Below are 19047 nucleotides of genomic sequence, written 5' to 3'. Positions count from 1 at the left end.
TACGCCTAACAAATGGAGTACTCAAAAGTACCAGTAAAAAATTGTAGAATCGTAAGTCATAGAGAAACCGTTGGCGTCTCATTGTTGGAGTTTATTTTGAACTCCGACAATATCAAAGGTGTCAAAGTAGTTGAATACCAAAGTAAATGTAAATTTGTATAAAATCACTATAAAGTTGGCACCAAAATAATTTGCAAAGTATCTAAATCGAAAAATTAGTGCCTAACAGTGTTATCATTTGATAGCCTGTAATAAAGATTAAAGGATGACAATAGCAAATTGATCTCCCTATTTTTTTTATTTTCATTCGTTCCACTCTAATTTTACAATTGTTAATGCATATATTGACGGTTTTTGTAAAGTTATAAAAACTATGAGATTATAAAATATACTTTGAAATAAATCCAATAAAACTTCACATAATAGCATGTGTTTTCATACACTAATAATAAAACAGTGCGTTTTTTGTGCAACACGCCACACGAAACCCAAACCGTGTGGCCACATTACAATAGCTCTTCTTCTTTTCCTGTCCAATTTCTCTTCCCCTCACATTTTTCATTTTCTCTCTCCTCGCTCCTCCTTCCTCCTTCCTCCTTCCTCCTGCCTCAGATTTTCGACTTTTTCATCATCGTAAACTCAACCTTCGACTTCATCTGCGTCAACAACCACGTCATCCACGTCTCTCTCACCATTTTTCATTTTCTCTCTCCTCAGTTTCTTCTGCCATTAAACCTGCAATGGCGGACAGACGAAGATGGAGTTCGACGCACCGTGAAAAATCAAAAACCCATTTTCTTCCTTTTATATTTTTCCTCTTTTGTGTTTTTTTTAACCTTGAATAAAAATTGAAAATTCCTTTACATATTGAAATTTTCTCCAACATCACCCTTCATGTTCATGTATGTGTAATGGTTATTTGATATTTTGATCTGGATTCTGGGTATTGAAAAATTCTCCTCTTGATTTTTTTCATATCGGTTTGATTGTTGAAACTTGAAATTTTATGAATTTGTTATGTGTGTATCTTTTCTGATCTCAGAGTTGTGTTTTTTTTTTTGGTGATTTTTGTCTTGGTTAGTTCTACTTGAATTCGATGAAGCCTAGTAACTTACTGCTCTTTAAGAATTGATCAATTTTGTGAACTGCTTGAGTATCATTCAATCTTTTTTTTTTGGTAACTGATTTCATGCATCGTCACCGGATTTGGGTGAAGCAGGAATTTGGGTGGTCAGAAGAGGAAGGATAAGAAAAAGTTGTTTGTAAAAATATCACTTATAATTACAAAAGTAACCTCTTATAATTACAAAAAATAACCTCTATTTATTGTAGAAGTAACTTCTTGTAATTTAAAAGTAACCCCTGATTTCAATAAAAGTAACTCATTATATTACCTAAAAGTAACCTATACTTTACATAAAAGTAACCACTCGTCATAATAAAAGTAACCCCCTTACAGTTTCAAAAAAGTAACCCTTAATTATATCAAAAGTAACCCCCTTACAGTACAAAAAGTAACATATACTTTCAGCAAAAGTAACTCCTAGTTATAGTAAAAGTAACCCCTAGTTATATCAAAAGTAACCTATACTTTCAGCAAAAGTAACCCCTATTTATAGTAAAAGTAACCTCTATTTATAAAAAAAGTAACCCCCTTATAGTTACAAAAAGTAACCTATACTTTCAGTAAAAGTAACCTCTTAGCATTATAAAAAGTAATCTCTAGTGTCAGTAAAATAACCCCTTAGCATTCGATAAAGTAATCTCTAATTAACTAAAAGTAACACCTTAGCATTGAAAAGCAACGCGTTTTACTTTTTATGAATAAATGAGATTACTTTAAATATATAATGGGAATATTTTTTATGAACTAATTAATGAGTTACTTGTACCTTTTTTAGGATTACTTTCTATAAACATTTCAAGCTATTATATAATAATTAGAGTTACTTTTGCGAACATATGAGGTTACTCGAACAAATAAATAATGTTACAAATAATAAGGGTTACACGTACATTCAGATAGGGTTATCCGAAAACGGATTCACACTTGGGCTTTTTTTAAAGGGGACACGAGCATCATTATAAGACCTAGCTTGGACTTATTATTAGCTGGCCACGTCCTTATTTATCGATGTGTTAATGGTAAAATTCTAGAGTAAATAAGAGGAGATAGAAAATAGAAAAAAAATAGGAAAAATAAGAGGAGAGAGAAAATGAGGCAAAAAAAATAGGAAAAATGAGAGACATTAAAGAAAAAAAAGAAAAAAAAAAAAGAGTTTAAAAAAAATGAGAGAAGGGGAGGGGAATCAATGGTAAAATTCTAGAGGAAATAAGAGGAGAGAGAAAATAGGAAAAAAAATAGGGAAAATAAGAGGAGAGAGAAAATAAGGTAAAAAAATAGGAAAAATAAAAGACAAATCAAAGAGAAAAAAACAAAAAAAGAAAGAGTTTTTTTAAAAAAAAATTAGAGAAAAGCGGGGGAGGGGGCATGCGTGAGAAAGGAAAGGGGTCGTGAGAGGAAAGGGGTGGCCACACCATTAGTTGAAGGTGTGGCCCGCCTCATATAAAAGTTTGTGATAATAAAATAGAGTCAAACTAGATGATGTAAATAGTGTAAAAGTCAAAATAGATAGTCATTTGGTAAAAATGGGAGGCTTTTCCAATTTTGTATAAAAAGTCTTCACAATTTTTTATTACCACTACCCAAAAATGATAAAAGATGGTAATGTGTAGAAAACTAGGTATTTAGGGATGGACAACTATTACCATAAATATTAGGATGGGACTTCCTTCCAAAGTTACCTTTTAATTCACTATCGTTACCAGCATAAACTACCGTCTAACATATTATAAGAAATACACTTTTTCCTTCAATAAGGAAAAAAGGCAATCCAATTTGTGAATATAAGGAGTAGCATATCTTATGAAATTATTTTTCCTTTGTACTTCGAAACTCATTTAAAAGTTAAACGTTGTTGGTTGATCATCAAAAGCAAATTTACCATGAAAAGTTACACTTATTTATAAGCAACTTTCTCCATGTTACAACGAGCGAAGATTCTTATGTTTATGACAACCAAACTCCACCGTTTCAGTTTACTAGAAATATTCAATTCCCATGTATTTTTTCTATGTCAATACTCAATGAAACACTCTAAAAGCCAAGTAGAATAATATTGTAATTGTTTCTTTATAAATCAGTGCACCAGTCAAAGAGTGCCCTTTCACCATGATATGGAACATACATAAACTGCTGCAATGCTTTCAAAAAAAGTTGCTAACCAGCAGGGACGTTGTATATTACAATTCTATATTAACTCACTTCCAGCCGGAGTGATTCATTCTTTCTTTTCTTTCCTTCATCTTTTTTGGGGGAAGGGGGTGTCTTTGAGGGAGTAGCTACGATTGCAACTCCCGAAAGTAAACTGTCTTTTACAAATGAAAATGACTGCCCAGCAACTGTAAGGGTGAAACCACCACCCTGAAGGCAAGCCAGCATCCACAATTGAGGCGCCTGGACCTTACCATGTCCATGGCTGTAGCACGGTTTCTTGATCCCCTACCTGGCCGTAAAGGCTAGTGCAGCAAGTATACCAATCAAAAACACAATCAAACCAGCTCGATCAAGTAAGCTCCATATTAGAATTATATCAATCATGCGACGTACTGACTTCTCACAGAAGGTGTGTCAGTAAAATCAATATCTAGCAGCAGAGACTAAAACATTATGCTCGTTGAGGCGTTGCTTGAAGTTGGCTAGCTGGCTTTGAAGTTTTAGAATCCCTGCAGCCTTCTGTGAAAGAATGGAGTTCAACCTGGAGACATAATCATCTAAATGATTCCCAGGTTGCTCAGCATCAATCAGCAAATTCATCTCCTGTGGAAAGACAGCAGTTCGGCTTATCTAACAGGAAGCACAGCTTGATTCACATAAGCTCAAAGCAGAAAAGGCCCAGAAAGAAGAAAAGACTTTCTTTATATATACATATAGATACATATATATGTATGTATCTTGAAAATTAGAAGCCAACAAAAAATGAATACTCCCTCCGTCCCATAATATAGTGCTTGTTTCTTTTTTCACGGTCTCCAAAACGTAACTTTGACCTTTAATATCTTCAACTCCTTATTAATAAAAAATTTAAAAAGTTGATATTATGAAACTACACATTGAGACGAATCTAACAAGATCCTACATGAATATGTTTTTTTATATATACAAATGAGAATATTCGGTCAAAGATTTTAAAGTTTGACCACCAAAAATGAAATAGGCACTATATTATGGGAAGGAGGGAGTACTAGTTAAGCAAACTTCATTTGTCCTAAAGTAATAGGCCACATTTGACTTTTGAAGTCAAACATTGCTGAAGACCACTAATGTTGGTCTTAATAGGCTGTAAGTAAAACATGTACTCCTAATCAGAAATAATTATCAGTCTCAACCCTGTTAAGGGATCGGCTTTAGAGTTATGTCCTCCTCACTCCACTCAATTTGAGTTCAGGATATGTGGTGGAAATGTATCTCTTAGTATATGTGATGAAAGCATTTGTTGAGATATATTAATGGCCAGATTTGACAAACTTTGGCCCCTAAAATACAGATATGACCTGTGGAAGAAGTAATAGTGAAGTAGATGAGAAACAGACCTCCCTGACAAGTTCCATTGTCTCTTCGATTAATCCTCTATGAGAAGCAACCAGGTCCTCCTCTTCCTACCACCAAGGATGAAAACAACTTAAATCATACATCTTGGAAGATGCAATACACAAGGGTGAAATACACTTCCTTACCTTTAGTAATGCATTAAGATCATCATCGGAACTCCTGTTATTAGAACTGACGTCAGTAAGATCTTTCCTCGTTCTATTCTCTGCAGCTTGGACATGATAGGTCTCTGCCTTCTTATTCTTCATCCGGTAACTCTTCTCTTGTTCAAATACTTCTTCAGTGTTATCATAATCATCCATTGACATGTCAGTTAGGCTTCCCTTCTGTCCCCTATAATGATCTGAATATCCAGAAACAAATGTGTTATCTGCCCTTCCACTGGGAACACGTTCTATTTTGGGAGATGGAGAGGCTTCTCTTTCAGGTTCTCTGGACCATCCAAACCTGCCGCTCCCACTCAAACCATCAGTGTCCTCAAGATTCGATATGTGTGCTGACCCAGAACTTAAGAGTTGTGAATTTGAGTCTTTAGGTGCAGTTGATGATGGCAGATCCCTTCTCGAGTTGTTCCCTTTAGACAGACTCTTAACTCTGAAGTGCATATATACATATTGTTAAGTACAACCTTGGAATAGTACAAGCAGCATAAGTCCACATTTTTTGAAACAGAAATAAATTACCTGTCAGCGTATCTGAGTGTGTTGAGAGTATGTTCACAGGACCCCCAGTTTGGAGATACGCAAGATATCATTATTGTCCTTGAGTTCCCAACAAAAGAATCACGCAGAACTTCAGTAAGCTTACTCCCTCTGAAAGGTATATGATTCTGATCATTGTCAAGAGCTCTGATACATTCTTTCAAAGCAAGAAGGCTCTTGTTAATTTCAGCACCTTCCATTCTGAAATAAAGTATTTGGTCAAGTATTTGATTATGTAATGGATAAAATCATGAGATAAGTCAATAGTTTATACATATGTTCCTGAGTGTCAAACCTAGATTCTAATAAATTTTGCAAAATTTCCAGGAGAAACCTCAAGGCAAAGGCAGAAACACGGATCAGAATAAAGTACAAAGAAAATTTCATATGTTTCTTACCTAGTCTGCTTATCATTATCTGTAGTATCTGCACCACGTTCACTTCCCGCAAGATCAATGAAAGAAAGTTTTCCAACAGCTCGAGGAGGCTTTGAGTCACTACTGTCAACTGATCTCTTAATGACAAGCTGGAGTATAGCATGTGATCTCGATGACTCCTCATTTGCACCGGTTGTACCAGTGCTTCTTGAGGCATTTCCTTTCACAATTAGATCTTTTATTGTTTCAGCATCACATACTTTGTATTCTTGCAAGCCAACAATGCAGACCTGCTTTTTGCCATCCTCTCTCATGCACAAGCTCCTGCAAGAAGAAAGTTTACACTCGACACAACCCTAAAAGTCTTCCAAGACAACCGTAGAATACAGCTGGAAAAAAAACTTACTTGCGATCATTAAGAAGATCATACAGTTTTCCTCCATATATCTCAAAGAAACTGACAAACAGTTGAAACCCTTGGTTTCTATAACTATTGCGTATTAGTCTCAAGATGTCTTGAGATGCTCTCAGGGGTAGCGGCTGCATAGTGTAAGTCTTTCCACTCCCTACAAGAGAGCTAGAGTAACATAAGCTCTAAGAAATTTTGAAGAAAGATTGAGAGTATAGAAACCACAGCATGCATAAAACGATAGGATCAAAATAAAGACAAAGATAAAAGGCCCAAAGGTCTTCAGTCTTCACTGCTGATTATAAGTTCCAGAAAAAACTCCTATCACACTATCAAGTTACTTTCTCTGGCATGAGGTCCTTAAAATGCACTTCTGTTATTTAAAAGCTTTTTTGGAGGTGAAAATAAAATTTACAATAGCTAAAGATAATAGGGATTGATATTTTGCTGATTTAATTACTTAAGATTTAAACAGAATTCACTTTCCTCTATGATATATCAATATATGATCAGATAATATATTCCGGATAATCAGTATTTGTCATTGACAATAGTGAGATAATTTAACTCATTTCCCAAACTCTTTTCACCTTGGAATTTGGATATCATTAAAAATTTGAGGGTTCCAAAAGACAACTTCACGCTGTAAAATGTTAGCTCGGCGTTCAGGGTAACCATGAGGATGTTGATAACTACATAAGGTAACTCTAACTCACTCACTAACCAGTTTCACAAAAACAGCCCAGAGTCTCTTAATTTCAACACAAATTAAGCATGAAACCCAAATCACTCTAGGGTACACTGGGAATCGAGTAAGCTGTTGAAAGTGCATGTTCGCAAGGATAGAGCCACTCAGCCACATGATTTGTTTGGGAAACTGTGTCATGATTATTATCACTATTCGACACTTCTAACCTCTTTAAAGTAGCCAAAACCCCAACTAACAAAAGGCCAAGGCATGTAGAAATCAAAGTGCAGATTTATACTAACAAGTAGGAAGTCAAGCGAGTTTCATGGAGAATGTAAGTCATTAATATCATTAATTATATAATCAGTAAATTTAGGAACAAACCAAGAAAAGAAATATCACATCAATTTAAAACAGATCAAGGACAAGCACATCAAGACAAATCTGCAAGTCAGATACCACCTTCACATGATGAATGCCATAAAAGTTTCCAGAGCACAGGGGGAAAAAAGGACAATAAAAAACAAAAAAAAAATATGTACATTAGTCAATGGCTTAAATAAAACTCGGTAACTGTCAATTGCTAAATTGTGGGGATTAGTTTGGAAAGATTATAACAAAAATGGAGCATACTACTAATAACCCACAAAAACCACAAGCGCTATAATAGGTCATACAAAAAGTTCAACTTGCCTGTTTGACCATATGCAAAACATGTTGCTTTTGTCTTTTGAAATATCAATGGGACAACAGGCTCAACTGTCTCAGCATAGACCTGCCGGAATTACAAGAGCAGAACAGTCTCAGTCCAGCAGAATAAAGTAAACAAATTATTAGTGAAGGAAAAAAGGATAATTACCTCATCATTTGGGACATCTTCACCGAACACTGCATCAAACATAAATTCATGTTTCTCCACATATTCGGTTAGATCAACCTAGGAAAAATCCACAATTATATTACTGAGTTACTTACGAAAATCACAAACACATAGAAAAAGCAAACCACGCCAAATAATGCAGAGAGCATGTGTTTGATGATATTTTAAGCATTAAAGAAAAAGGTTAGATACCTTGATTTCATTGTGAATGAAGAAAAGACATGTTGGGGGTTTCCCATGTAAGTGGGGAACAGGAAGAATAAGGATCCACGTTGGAAGAATGATACCCCTCAATCCCCCAAAGCCTTACCCAATTTAAATTTATGTTTGTCTCAATTACATTGCTTATTTGTTTCATGGATTGGGTCCACCAATTACAATAACACTATCATTCTCCTTCATTACTTTCTTATCATTTCTTACTCTCTCACCATTAACTTCAAAAGCCACTTGCATAACATTTCCTTAATATTTGTGCCCAAAAGAACTGGAGAAGGTTTTAAAGAGACGGGAGGACAAGGAAGGTAACTAGTACAAAAGTCTAGTGAGATACTCGATACGCCTCCAAGTACCAATTGAAATTGTGAATTGCGTGTTCTTGGCTTAAGGGCCATCAGGCAATAGGTAGTTGAGCAGTAATTTGGTATGTATAACACATTCAAAGATGTACACCATGAAATATGTGGGTGAGTGCGAGCCTTTTAGGGACATTCTGATTTTCTTCAAAGGTGAGATGAAGAGTTGATTAATGCACAAAATTGGAGGTGAGGAGTGAAATCAAACTTTTTACTAAGTTTGAGGCATGACTAAAAGGCAATTGTGCATTAAAGAAGCATGATGCGACGAAGAAAGTATCCGAGTGTTATTCTGCTCATGACTAGGCTATGTGGAGCATTGTGTAGTAAACTATGACGGGGGATGAGAATGATACGATTGAGGAAAGTTGGAAATAGCATACATGTGAATGCGGAGATTGTTGGGAATTTCCAATGTGTCATGAAAAAAATTACCCCACATTGGAAGATCCAAAGTAACTAGTCTAGAAGCCTAGTAGATTACGCCTACTATTGTCAATTGGAATTAGAATGGAACCTCAATTCACCATTGCATTATTCACCTCTCATTTTGACGTGGTCTTGGCAAAATCATCATGGCACAAAACTAGTTGAATCTCATATGAAACCACACTATGAAATAAATGACATATATTATGATATATATAAAGGTAATGATTGTATAAAGGATCCAGAATTGATGTATTCAGTATGCACAATAAAAGATTAAACAAATGAAAACTGCTGCGCTTACTGCCATTCAAGCCATTTTAACTCTTAAATCCCTTCGAATTTGTAATTCGCAAATGAAGATATCAATCTCATGATTGACTCAACATAGGTCACGATAACATACTTTATAAATCAAAATAACCTAATTTCAAAATCTACAAAAATATATCATCCCTTCCAAGTTAAAACTGACATCGAGTGGCTTACGAAGCCTAGACTATGATTAAGTACTAAAAAATAATAAGTAGTGATAAGCAAAAAATAGTATAATTAGGTTATAGGAGGCAATAAGCGGTATATTTCCTGGAGCTCTACACCTGAAGAAAAATAATTCATATATCGAGATTCTGAGGCAAAAACCAAAACACCATTGGCCAGTGTCTGGTTAAATGTTGCTATCTTTACTAGAAGAAGACTATGATAGAGACATGAGGTGAAAGAACAAAAAGAAAAAACATAACTTCGAGCAGATGCGTACAAATGCCTAAGCGCCAAGGAGCAATATCAGGGGTAGATATAAGATTTGAAAGTAGACCACTACAAATCGCAAATCCTAATCAATACAATTAGTACATCCCTAAGGGCCACGTGTACCTCCCCTTGACCCCTATCGGCACACGGCCTCTAAGCCCTCCAAAAGAACAACTTAGTCGAAAAACTTAACGCTCTTAAAACTTATAAAAACCACCAAACGATTGTAACATAAGCAGATACTATTAATTGTCAAAATACTAGGAACTGAAGAATTATTTTGAAAAATCAAATTATCTGTATCAAAAGATTATTATGACATAAAATAACAGCAACAAAGATTTTACCAACTTTCCTTAAATTCTAACAAACAAAAGTATATGACAACAATGACTGCAAAGTGAGCCAACTTCAATATCAGGCATCCTGACTCCAAGGATGTTATGACATAAACTTTGCTTTTGATAAGTGATGTTATGACATCAAATAAGAACACTTGGTTCCTTAAATTTCAAAGAAAATTGACATGAAATAAGAACACTGAATACTCCCATATGCAATTAACTATTGTGTTGATTTGATGATACCAGGTAGATATGTAATTGATGCTACTCACCTTAAATTTTGTCTCATGAACAGTCAAAGCATTAGAATTTCGCTCTATGGTTATAATGTCATCCTCTTTCTTAGCCATCTCCTTTCTGTTCAGTGGCCTCTTCCGCACCTGCATCAAATAAGTAACCTTTTAAGAGAGAAACAAGGACATGTGATGCTCTTCAAATTGAACAGATTGCAATATCCATTCCACTGGTCATAATAATAATAATGTGTGTTGGAAAGAGACTATCATATAGTAGTTTTTCAGTCCTATTCATTAATCAATTTGATACCACCCTACTAATCAAAGTTTTGGCTGCATAATTACAGGTTTATTGCCACCACAATGCAGTGAAGAACCATTAGATCCACATATAGTAACAAAGTGAAGACAAGAAAGACATACCACCACTTTGATTTTTGCAACAGAATTCGCCCTGCTAGCATTTTTATTTGCAGCAAGATATATATCTGATTCTTCAAGACTCTTGCTACGGGCAGGTTGATTAAGCGGAGGTCCATCAAATGCATTGTGAATTGGCATCTAGCAACATTTCAGAGTGGCAAAATTCAAACATAGAACTTTTCAGCATGAATACATTAAAGAGTTGGGCCAGAAGACAAACAATAAACGCAGAACAAGTTGACAAAGATAGATGACAAGGAACCATTATGTAGCTTCACTGTAGCTTATTTATTTCATATGAGTATTAGACTCCTGGTACACAGTAGTCAAGCACCCAGCTTTGAATGATTTCTCCTTTAAGACCGGTGATCCAAGTTTTATATTCCTTTACCATATCTGAACTATAAAAATCCTTACAGTGCATTGCTAAAAAAAATTCCACTTTCGTGTTCTTAGAAAGATGCTCATACCACTCTTAAGACTCAGAAGATCATTTTTCTTGTATTCAATACGTTGAAAGTTATACAAGCTTGGAGTCATTATAAGATAGATATTTAGCAGCCAATTAATAAATTCTTCCAGGCAATCTTTAAAGGTTCCATATTTCTGGTAATTTTCTGTGCATCATGTATACAGGAACTCCTCATGTCTAAGGTCATCCTCATCCTATCCTTTAATCATCTCTAATAATAATTCAGTTAAAAGATATATTAGTGAGCTACTTGTCATTTTCGAATCAAGACGGACTATTACATTATAATAAAGGTTTACGACAGAAAGCAGAAGAAATCAATCAAAAGCTTTTATTATCTGGTATCACGAGCAATTCTCTAAGTGAAAATCATTGGGTTGACCATCAATGCAGAAAAATTTATCATCCCATTTAAGTGCTCATACTTCAATATAGCCACTCATTCATAGACATCAATTCATTCGTTGCTCACAAAAGCTCGCCTTCTCAGGTATGATAAAACTGGAGCAAACCCCCATTATCTTCATAGTCTTGGTCAATTCCCATATGTTTTTCCATTTCACCTCCACAAGATCTTAAATAACATTAATCATCTCATTCAACCGCGCTCAAATTCAACTTCTCAATCCTCGCACATTATCTTAGTTTCTACCAATTGACCCGCATTTAACATCATCTTCATTTCCAACAAAACTCCTCTTTAGCAATCACAACATACATTTATCATTACCAAAACATAAACCAAATAAAAACAAACAAAAAGAGAAGGCGTCAAAGTTTCACCTCAGGAATAAGCTCAGTATCAAATGCATGAAGATCAAGCAATCCCGGGCTAAGACTCGGAACCCGAGACGAATTCAATGGTGAAGGTGGATCTAATGGAAACTCATTTCCTGAAGTCAAACCCCTTTGTGGATTCCTACTCCATTTTGAACCTCCTTCAGCACCATATAATCCATAGTCCTATCATAAATCATCCCAACAAAACAAACACAAAAAAATTCAAGCAAATCAACATTCATCACAAAAATTCCTCCCAAATCAATTCCATCATATATTCAAATAAAACTTTGGCATAAAAAAATTAAACACACAAAATGAAATTAAACACATGAAATTGAAATTAAACCTGAGGAAGATTAGCAGATTGAAGCCACTTTGAAGGTACTTCGATGAAATCATTACTATCAGAAACTTGACGTGTTGCACCCCTTTGCATTTGTCTTCCAACAACATTCATCCTTCTTTCTCTCTCTTCGCGAAATTCAATTTAGGGTTTCAGCTCAATTTGTTCAATGTTTCAAAAAAACTCCCTCCCCCAAAAATTCAAATTTAACCCTTCATTTTTCTTTCCCAACAAACTAAAAAAAAACTCAACTCAAAAGAAGAAAATTGAAAAAAAAACAATATTGAATCGAAAAGTTTCAAAGGAAAGTAGGGTGTAATTGTCGTGGATTTAGAATATGAAATGATGATGTTTAAAGCTTTTGAAAAAAATGACAGAAATAATTTATGATGAAAATGAAAGAATTGACATTAAAATTACTAAAAAAAAGCAGGAATTTGAGGGAAAAAGAAGGACTGGGCAACGCATAAAATATCCAGAAAAAGAGGAGAGAGAAAGAGATGGAGTGTTCTTAATAATCTTAAATTCTGAATCTTTCTTTTGCTTTTGTTTGGTGAGGAGAGAGAAAGTAGAATAGTGTGATTGTAGTAATGATTCAAATTTAAAGATGCGTCTGATTAAGACGCGCCGAAGAACGAGATGATGGATAATTAGGGAAAGCGAGCGTGATCATGTTTGAAAACTGGGATACTCTATTTGGAATTAGCGGATAGCATTTAGATGTTAGCTGATTGTATTAGCTGATTATATTAGCTGATAGTTGTTTACTAATTTGACTAGTTTTTTTTTTGGTTCTACTACGAGGAGTTTCCCACCGCCTTTGGCGAGTGGACTAATCTCCCGTGGGAGTTTGCATGGGTACCTCAAAGGGCAGCATCCCTCCGTTCCAAAATATAGTTCTCATTTCTCTTTTTTCACGGTAATTTATGCAAGTAGAATATAAGAGGGATATTAAAGATTTTTTGTTTATTTAAATAAATGATGTATGGGAAAAGATGATTTTAGGAGAGAGAGTGGAGAATAATGGATGAAAGAGCATTAATTGTAATATTTTGGTTGAATAAATAAAGGAAAAAACAAAATTCAAGAAGCAAATAAATGATAGGACACGATTTTTCTAGACAAATTACGAAAAAATGTGGAACTAAATATGGAAACGGAAACTATATTTTGGGACACCCAAAGTGAAAATGGGAACTATATTTTGGGACGGAGGGAGTAGTTGTTTGTATGAATGTGTATGGTAAGTAGTCAATAGATGATTGATGTGTTATTATGTAAAATGACCAATAAGAACGGATGCCTAATCTATTGTTGTACCTTTTATTATTCATTAATGTAGTTTTTAACAATTTAGGACATAAATGTAATTGGTCCACTCATTTATAAACCTGTAATGTAAAAAAAAAAAAAAAAACTCTTCCCCTAAACTTTTCAAAAAAGTGTTTTTGGGCTCAATAAAGTCATTGAAACCCCTTTTTTACCAAACACCCAAATTAGAGCATTAGCTAGTCAAATCCTCTAATATGAGCTAAAATCTCTAATTTTAGCACCAAGATCTCTTTACCAAACAAGGCCATAGTATAATGTCATATGGGACATAATGACACGATTACAACTCGAACCAAGCTCGACGTAGAGCAAGAGTTAATATAATATATGTGGTGATAAGAGGAAAGTATTCAAGTGACGTTTAGTTCAAGTGTTTGAATGCAATAGTATGAGAATAGTAATCCTATAGTCTATATATATGGATTTACAATCCATTACTTTTTTTAGCTGTTTATTTCATTCAAAGGTGTGGAATTAAAACTCATAAAAAGAAGCACGAAATTATAATTAATTAGTAAAGCAAGTATAGGGTGTGGGGATCTTATTGGTGAATATAAATTTGAAAAGGTTTAGAGAGATGGTTTTATACCCAAGTTAACCAAACTACTTTTAGATCACTAAGATTGTTATTCTGATTGTCGTATATTCATTTTGACCTAATATTTGTACACAACAAATCTGAAGCTAGACTTAGAAAGTTAACATTGTGTATGAGTATGCACGCCTTCCCGTACATGCAAATATGTCGTAACTGAGACAGTAAATCAACAATAGACAAGTCAAGTGAGAGTAGTGACTCATACCCTGTTCTTTTGGACAAAATCAATAGAAATTCAGTTTAGAGAAAGACTATTCAACTTCGTTCAAATATATTCCTCTTACAGTTTCAGTTCCTTTTAATTCGATCATGTTAATTTCATTCGATTCATCGGAAAAATAAGACTCTTATTCTTTTGAACTTACTTTCAATTCGATTCCTCTCTATAATTCAATTTTTTTCTAGTTCAGTTTAATTCACTTGTTCTCTATAAAATAAATTTCTCCTAATTTAGTTCAATTTAATTCAATTCAATTTAGATCCTCTCAATTTAAAAGAACGAAGCTTAGAAAATTTGACCCGTAGTAACACAAGACCATCGTATTTGCCCGCTCTAGCTTGAAATAATTGACAGACAGCTGAGATAGTGGGGGGAACAACAGGCCACCCCTTCACGCGCGCTTGGTCTAAGAATTCAATTCAAATTAGTGCATAAACAAACAAACAACAATAAAAAAAACAGAGTTTGAGTTTGAGGGGTTTTGAGATTTTGAATGTAAAATAGAAGAATGGGCCTATGGTGCGTTGTCTTTGGGGGATTGGTATGGGTCACACTTGCTGCTCTTCACGTTTCAATTTAGATTTGATTTTGATTATGACATTCTTAAGTCTTAACTATGATATAGTACTATTCTCCTGCTCTCTTCCCACTAACCCACTTCTATATTCAGTGGCGAATTTAGAAATAATATTTAGCGGGTTCAAAAATATTTTGATAAATTTTAATGAAGTTAAGTGATCAGTTCTTTTTAAGAACAAATTAAAAAATTCAAAATTTTATATAGAAAAGTTTTCAATTTTTTTAATATTCAAGTGGGATCAAGAGACCCCATTTGGTCTAATGTGGCTCATCCACTGCCTATATTTATATTTACTGACTGATCCATAAATAATATTTAGTGGGTTTAAAATATTTCGATGAATTTTATTGAGGTCAAGTAATCAGATTTTTTAAGAACAAATCAAAAAAGTTCAAAATTTTATATAAAAAAAGTTTTCATTTTTTTCATATTCAAGTGGGATCAAGAGACTCCACTTGGTGTAATGTGCCTCTGTCACTACCTACGTTTACTTGGCCTAATTTTTGGAGAGAAGATCGTGTGATTTATGACCTTACATTATCTTGGTATTCCACAAACAATCAAAAGAAAAAGTATATTGTTAGTTCTAACTATAAATAGCTTGCTTTAAAATATCTCAATTTATAATTGATGTAGAATGGTTTTAACTTTCGGAGGTGTTTTCTAATTTTGATTTTCAATCTAAATAGACAGATTGATATGCCAAATTAGTTGAATATGCTATGTGGCAAGATCTATTGATTATTTGATTTACTTTGAAAATAAAACAGTTTATCACCTCATTCTCACTCCACCTAGCCAAAATACACACAATATAATGAAGTGAGAACAAATTGTTTCTATGAAAAGACATAAAAATAAAAGGTCAATAAAATTGTATTTTGTGAGACTTTAAACTAATTTAGCAAATCAATCTATTTTAGCCATTTTCATAACTTATTCTCAAAGGGGATGGGAGATTCGAACCTATTACCTATTGTTCACAGCACCTCAATCTTAACCACTAGGTGAAGACATTCTTGATACATTCACGAGTTAATTAGTTGTTTTATATTATTTTACCTCCACATAGTTGACTATTAATATTATCAATTATGTATTTAAAAAAACAATAAAATGTTTTAATATACTTCATTAGCTATGTATTTAAAATAACAATAAAATGTTTCAATATACTTCATTAAAGAGTGTCTAACATATCTCACAAGATGGTGGTATCTCTATATACGATTAAAGAATGGATATAGTAATATTTTAGTAAGAAAATATAGTCAAAACATACTCCATCCATTTCTTTTCATCATCTAACACTTTTTCTTTCTAGAACCTTTTTTTTTTTTTTCAATTTACACATTATTTCTTATAAAATTTATGGACATAGGCTTTGATACCTTTTATCCAATCAAACACCCATTTGATGTACATATACTGTATTATGCTTACCTTTTTCTTCCCTCTTGCGCATTTTCTCCCTATCTCTCGCACAATTTTGTTTTCCATCTCTCATACTTATTACTTTTTTATCAGCTATCAATATATTAAAGTATGTAGATTAGATAAAAACGGAGGTAGTTTCAACTTGCACCTCACAAATTAGAAGTGAAACAACCGGAGTCGGAGTATTGAAGAGTCAAATAAGTGGATCTTGTAGGAGTATTAAAGATCAAATAAGTGAATCTTGTAGGAGTACTTGTACCTAGTAATTATTGCCCCCTTTATTTACTTCATATATATGTATGCATATAATATAACTTCCTTCAAATAGAATATTGAATTACCTACAAATATATCCTATATATCATACTTGAAAATTTTCAAAAATAGTACCAACAATGAATGGATTTTCAATGTACATATTTGAAAATAATTTAATTGGTTAGCCCGATTTATGAGTAGAGTAGTCTAATTTATATAGTGATACAATCAAGTTTTTCAAAAATTATTAAAAGAGACGGTCTAATTCTAATATAAAAGTAAACTTGGTTGAATAGATTAAACTAGTCATCGAAAGAAATTAACCTAGTCACTGTTGAGCTAATTCTCTTTTTAATATTGGGCTTACCATCGCCTAATTTTAATTTAAAAGTAGACGGTCTCTTACAAGACAAACTCCAAGTTCTTATTTTAATTAAAAATACATTAGATATACAAGACCATTTAATTGAAAATAAGTCACTAGAGTGGTTAATATAGGACCAAAATGATAGAGCAATTTTTATTTGTAAAGATTATAAACAAAATAACATACTTCCTTTGTTTTCTCAAAATTGCAACACTTTAACTTTTGATTTATTAATTCACTTCATTTTGACCCTATTTTCACAAATTTATAAAAACAAATGCTATTATGTTTAATGATATTGATTTACCTCAATGATTGACTTTCAACATATTAACTTTTTATCAATATTACTAATACAAACATAAGGATATTATTAATAGTAAAAATGATGCCAACAAGTGTAAAAGTTAAAATGTTGCAACTTTTAGGAAACGAACAAAATACACTTTTAGTTTTTACTTGTTATGTACATTCTTATTTCACTCTATCTTTAGTCTTGTAATACACCATTGCTCTTTTATTGGCCTGTCATTATCATCCTCCTATTAAACTGGACCTTGTGTGAGCGGAACCAAATTTTATTTCACAATTTGACTCTCTATTGACACGATCATTACTAAACTTATCCATCTTATCTAGTCCAATAACTAGATGACTAGATCTAATCATACATTGCCAAAAAAAAAAACTCAATAAAGAGTTAAACTGATCTAATGTCAATTATGTGAAATGCCTAATCGCTTATATTTGACTATTTACCTTTTGTTATCCACTTCCTCTCGTCCCCTTGGTTAGGTAATTTTACATCATTTCTATTGTTTTTTTTCTACTCATTTCATCCAACTGATTAAGGAAGCATCAAGTTGAGATGGCCGAGTTGGTCTAAGGCGCCAGATTAAGGTTCTGGTCCGAAAGGGCGTGGGTTCAAATCCCACTCTCAACAATAAATTTTTTTAAACGTGAATAACCTTCTTTCCTCCACTCGTTGTTGAATACAATCCATTTTCAGCGTCAGGCCTTTCATGCGATGACTGGGTGAGCTGAAACACAGACACTTTGTGTATGATTGTAGAATACAATACTTTTGACTCGTATCATCCTCTCCCCTCTCGTAGGCCGTAGCCATCAAAAAAACACTCATGGATCACAAGGCGTGGCTGGGAGGACTGCATAGTTCTCCGAGACTCATTGGTATGGGTGAGCTGAAACATTTTGGCCTTTCATGCGATGATTGGGTGATCATTTGGCCCGGCCCGTTTTTGGGCCGGGTTTTGGGCATAATTTTCGACCCGGCCTTCTTGTATTTTTTTTTTTTTGCTTTGGCGGGCTTTGGACAAGTCAAAAACGATTTTTTAGTCTATTTTTTGGCCCGGCCTGTTTTGGCCCGCAAAAGCCCGCTAATTTAAGTCCGAAATAGCAGGCTTTGGACACAAAAATTCGGCCCGCAATTTAGGCCCGGCCCGACCAATGGACATTTTTTTGGCCCCGGCCCGGCCCGACGCGGCCCGGCCCATGATCTCCTCTAATATTTAACATCACAAAAACATGCAGGGCGTTGTTACTAGAGACGTGGGTCTAGATACACAAAGCTGAACGGGATCAAACAAGGGAAGCGGACATATTAGCTAAGGGAGCTCGACAAGGAATCAACGAAGATGACACTATCCTCCAATTTGGTAAATCACCTTTGGAGCCTTGGAGGTTTTGCATATTAACTTTTTTAACCATTGAACATTTGCTAATGTGTTGTAATAGGGGGGCTGTTGACCCCCTGCACTGGCAAAGAGATTTGTTGCAAATAAGGAAATAGAGGAAGATTATCGTAAAAGAGTTGTAAACTTATAATCAATGTTAATAGATGAATAATGTAAAAGTCAAATTGTTGCAAGTATTAAGAAATAAAGAAAGTATAAGTAATAAAAAATTGATAAAATACCAATACAAAATCTAAGAAGACCCACATGACTAAGTTTTTTTCTTCTTATGTATAGCAATAATAAAGATAATACAAGAGGGTCAAAGTAAAGGTTGTGAGTAACGTTAAAAGTCAATATGATATAACTTAAAAACGAAAAAAATATTTATTATTGTAAGAAATTCTCCCCAAGAATACAATATGTCCACATGGGAATTTATAACTTATTTCTTCAAAAATGATACTTGTTGGAAC

General features: G+C 33.9%; 1 protein-coding gene and 1 non-coding gene across 2 annotated transcripts; one reads left to right on the top strand and one right to left on the bottom strand.

Annotated features, from left to right (window-relative positions):
• Positions 1–3169: 3169 nt before the first annotated feature.
• Positions 3170–12656, bottom strand: LOC104902191 (kinesin-like protein KIN-13B). The gene is made up of 12 exons (XM_057391049.1): positions 12089–12656; positions 11743–11922; positions 10488–10625; positions 10101–10208; positions 7707–7784; positions 7537–7622; positions 6157–6312; positions 5772–6074; positions 5356–5574; positions 4798–5266; positions 4654–4719; positions 3170–3880 (listed from the first exon to the last, which is right to left on the bottom strand). Exons 1-12 carry the CDS (start codon positions 12197–12199, stop codon positions 3701–3703), a joined length of 2094 nt encoding a protein of 697 aa, XP_057247032.1. The 5' UTR covers positions 12200–12656; the 3' UTR covers positions 3170–3700.
• A 5083-nt stretch (positions 12657–17739) lies between these two features.
• Positions 17740–17820, top strand: TRNAL-AAG (transfer RNA leucine (anticodon AAG)). Its single transcript has one exon. It is a non-coding gene; the product is annotated as a tRNA-Leu (tRNA).
• The last annotated feature ends 1227 nt before the right edge of the window (positions 17821–19047 follow it).

This window comes from Beta vulgaris, chromosome 8, assembly GCF_026745355.1.
Source record: "Beta vulgaris subsp. vulgaris cultivar EL10 chromosome 8, EL10.2, whole genome shotgun sequence".
Taxonomy (NCBI): domain Eukaryota; kingdom Viridiplantae; phylum Streptophyta; class Magnoliopsida; order Caryophyllales; family Amaranthaceae; genus Beta; species Beta vulgaris.
Note: the sequence above shows the minus strand (reverse complement) of the source record. Positions and strands in the feature narration are given on the sequence as shown.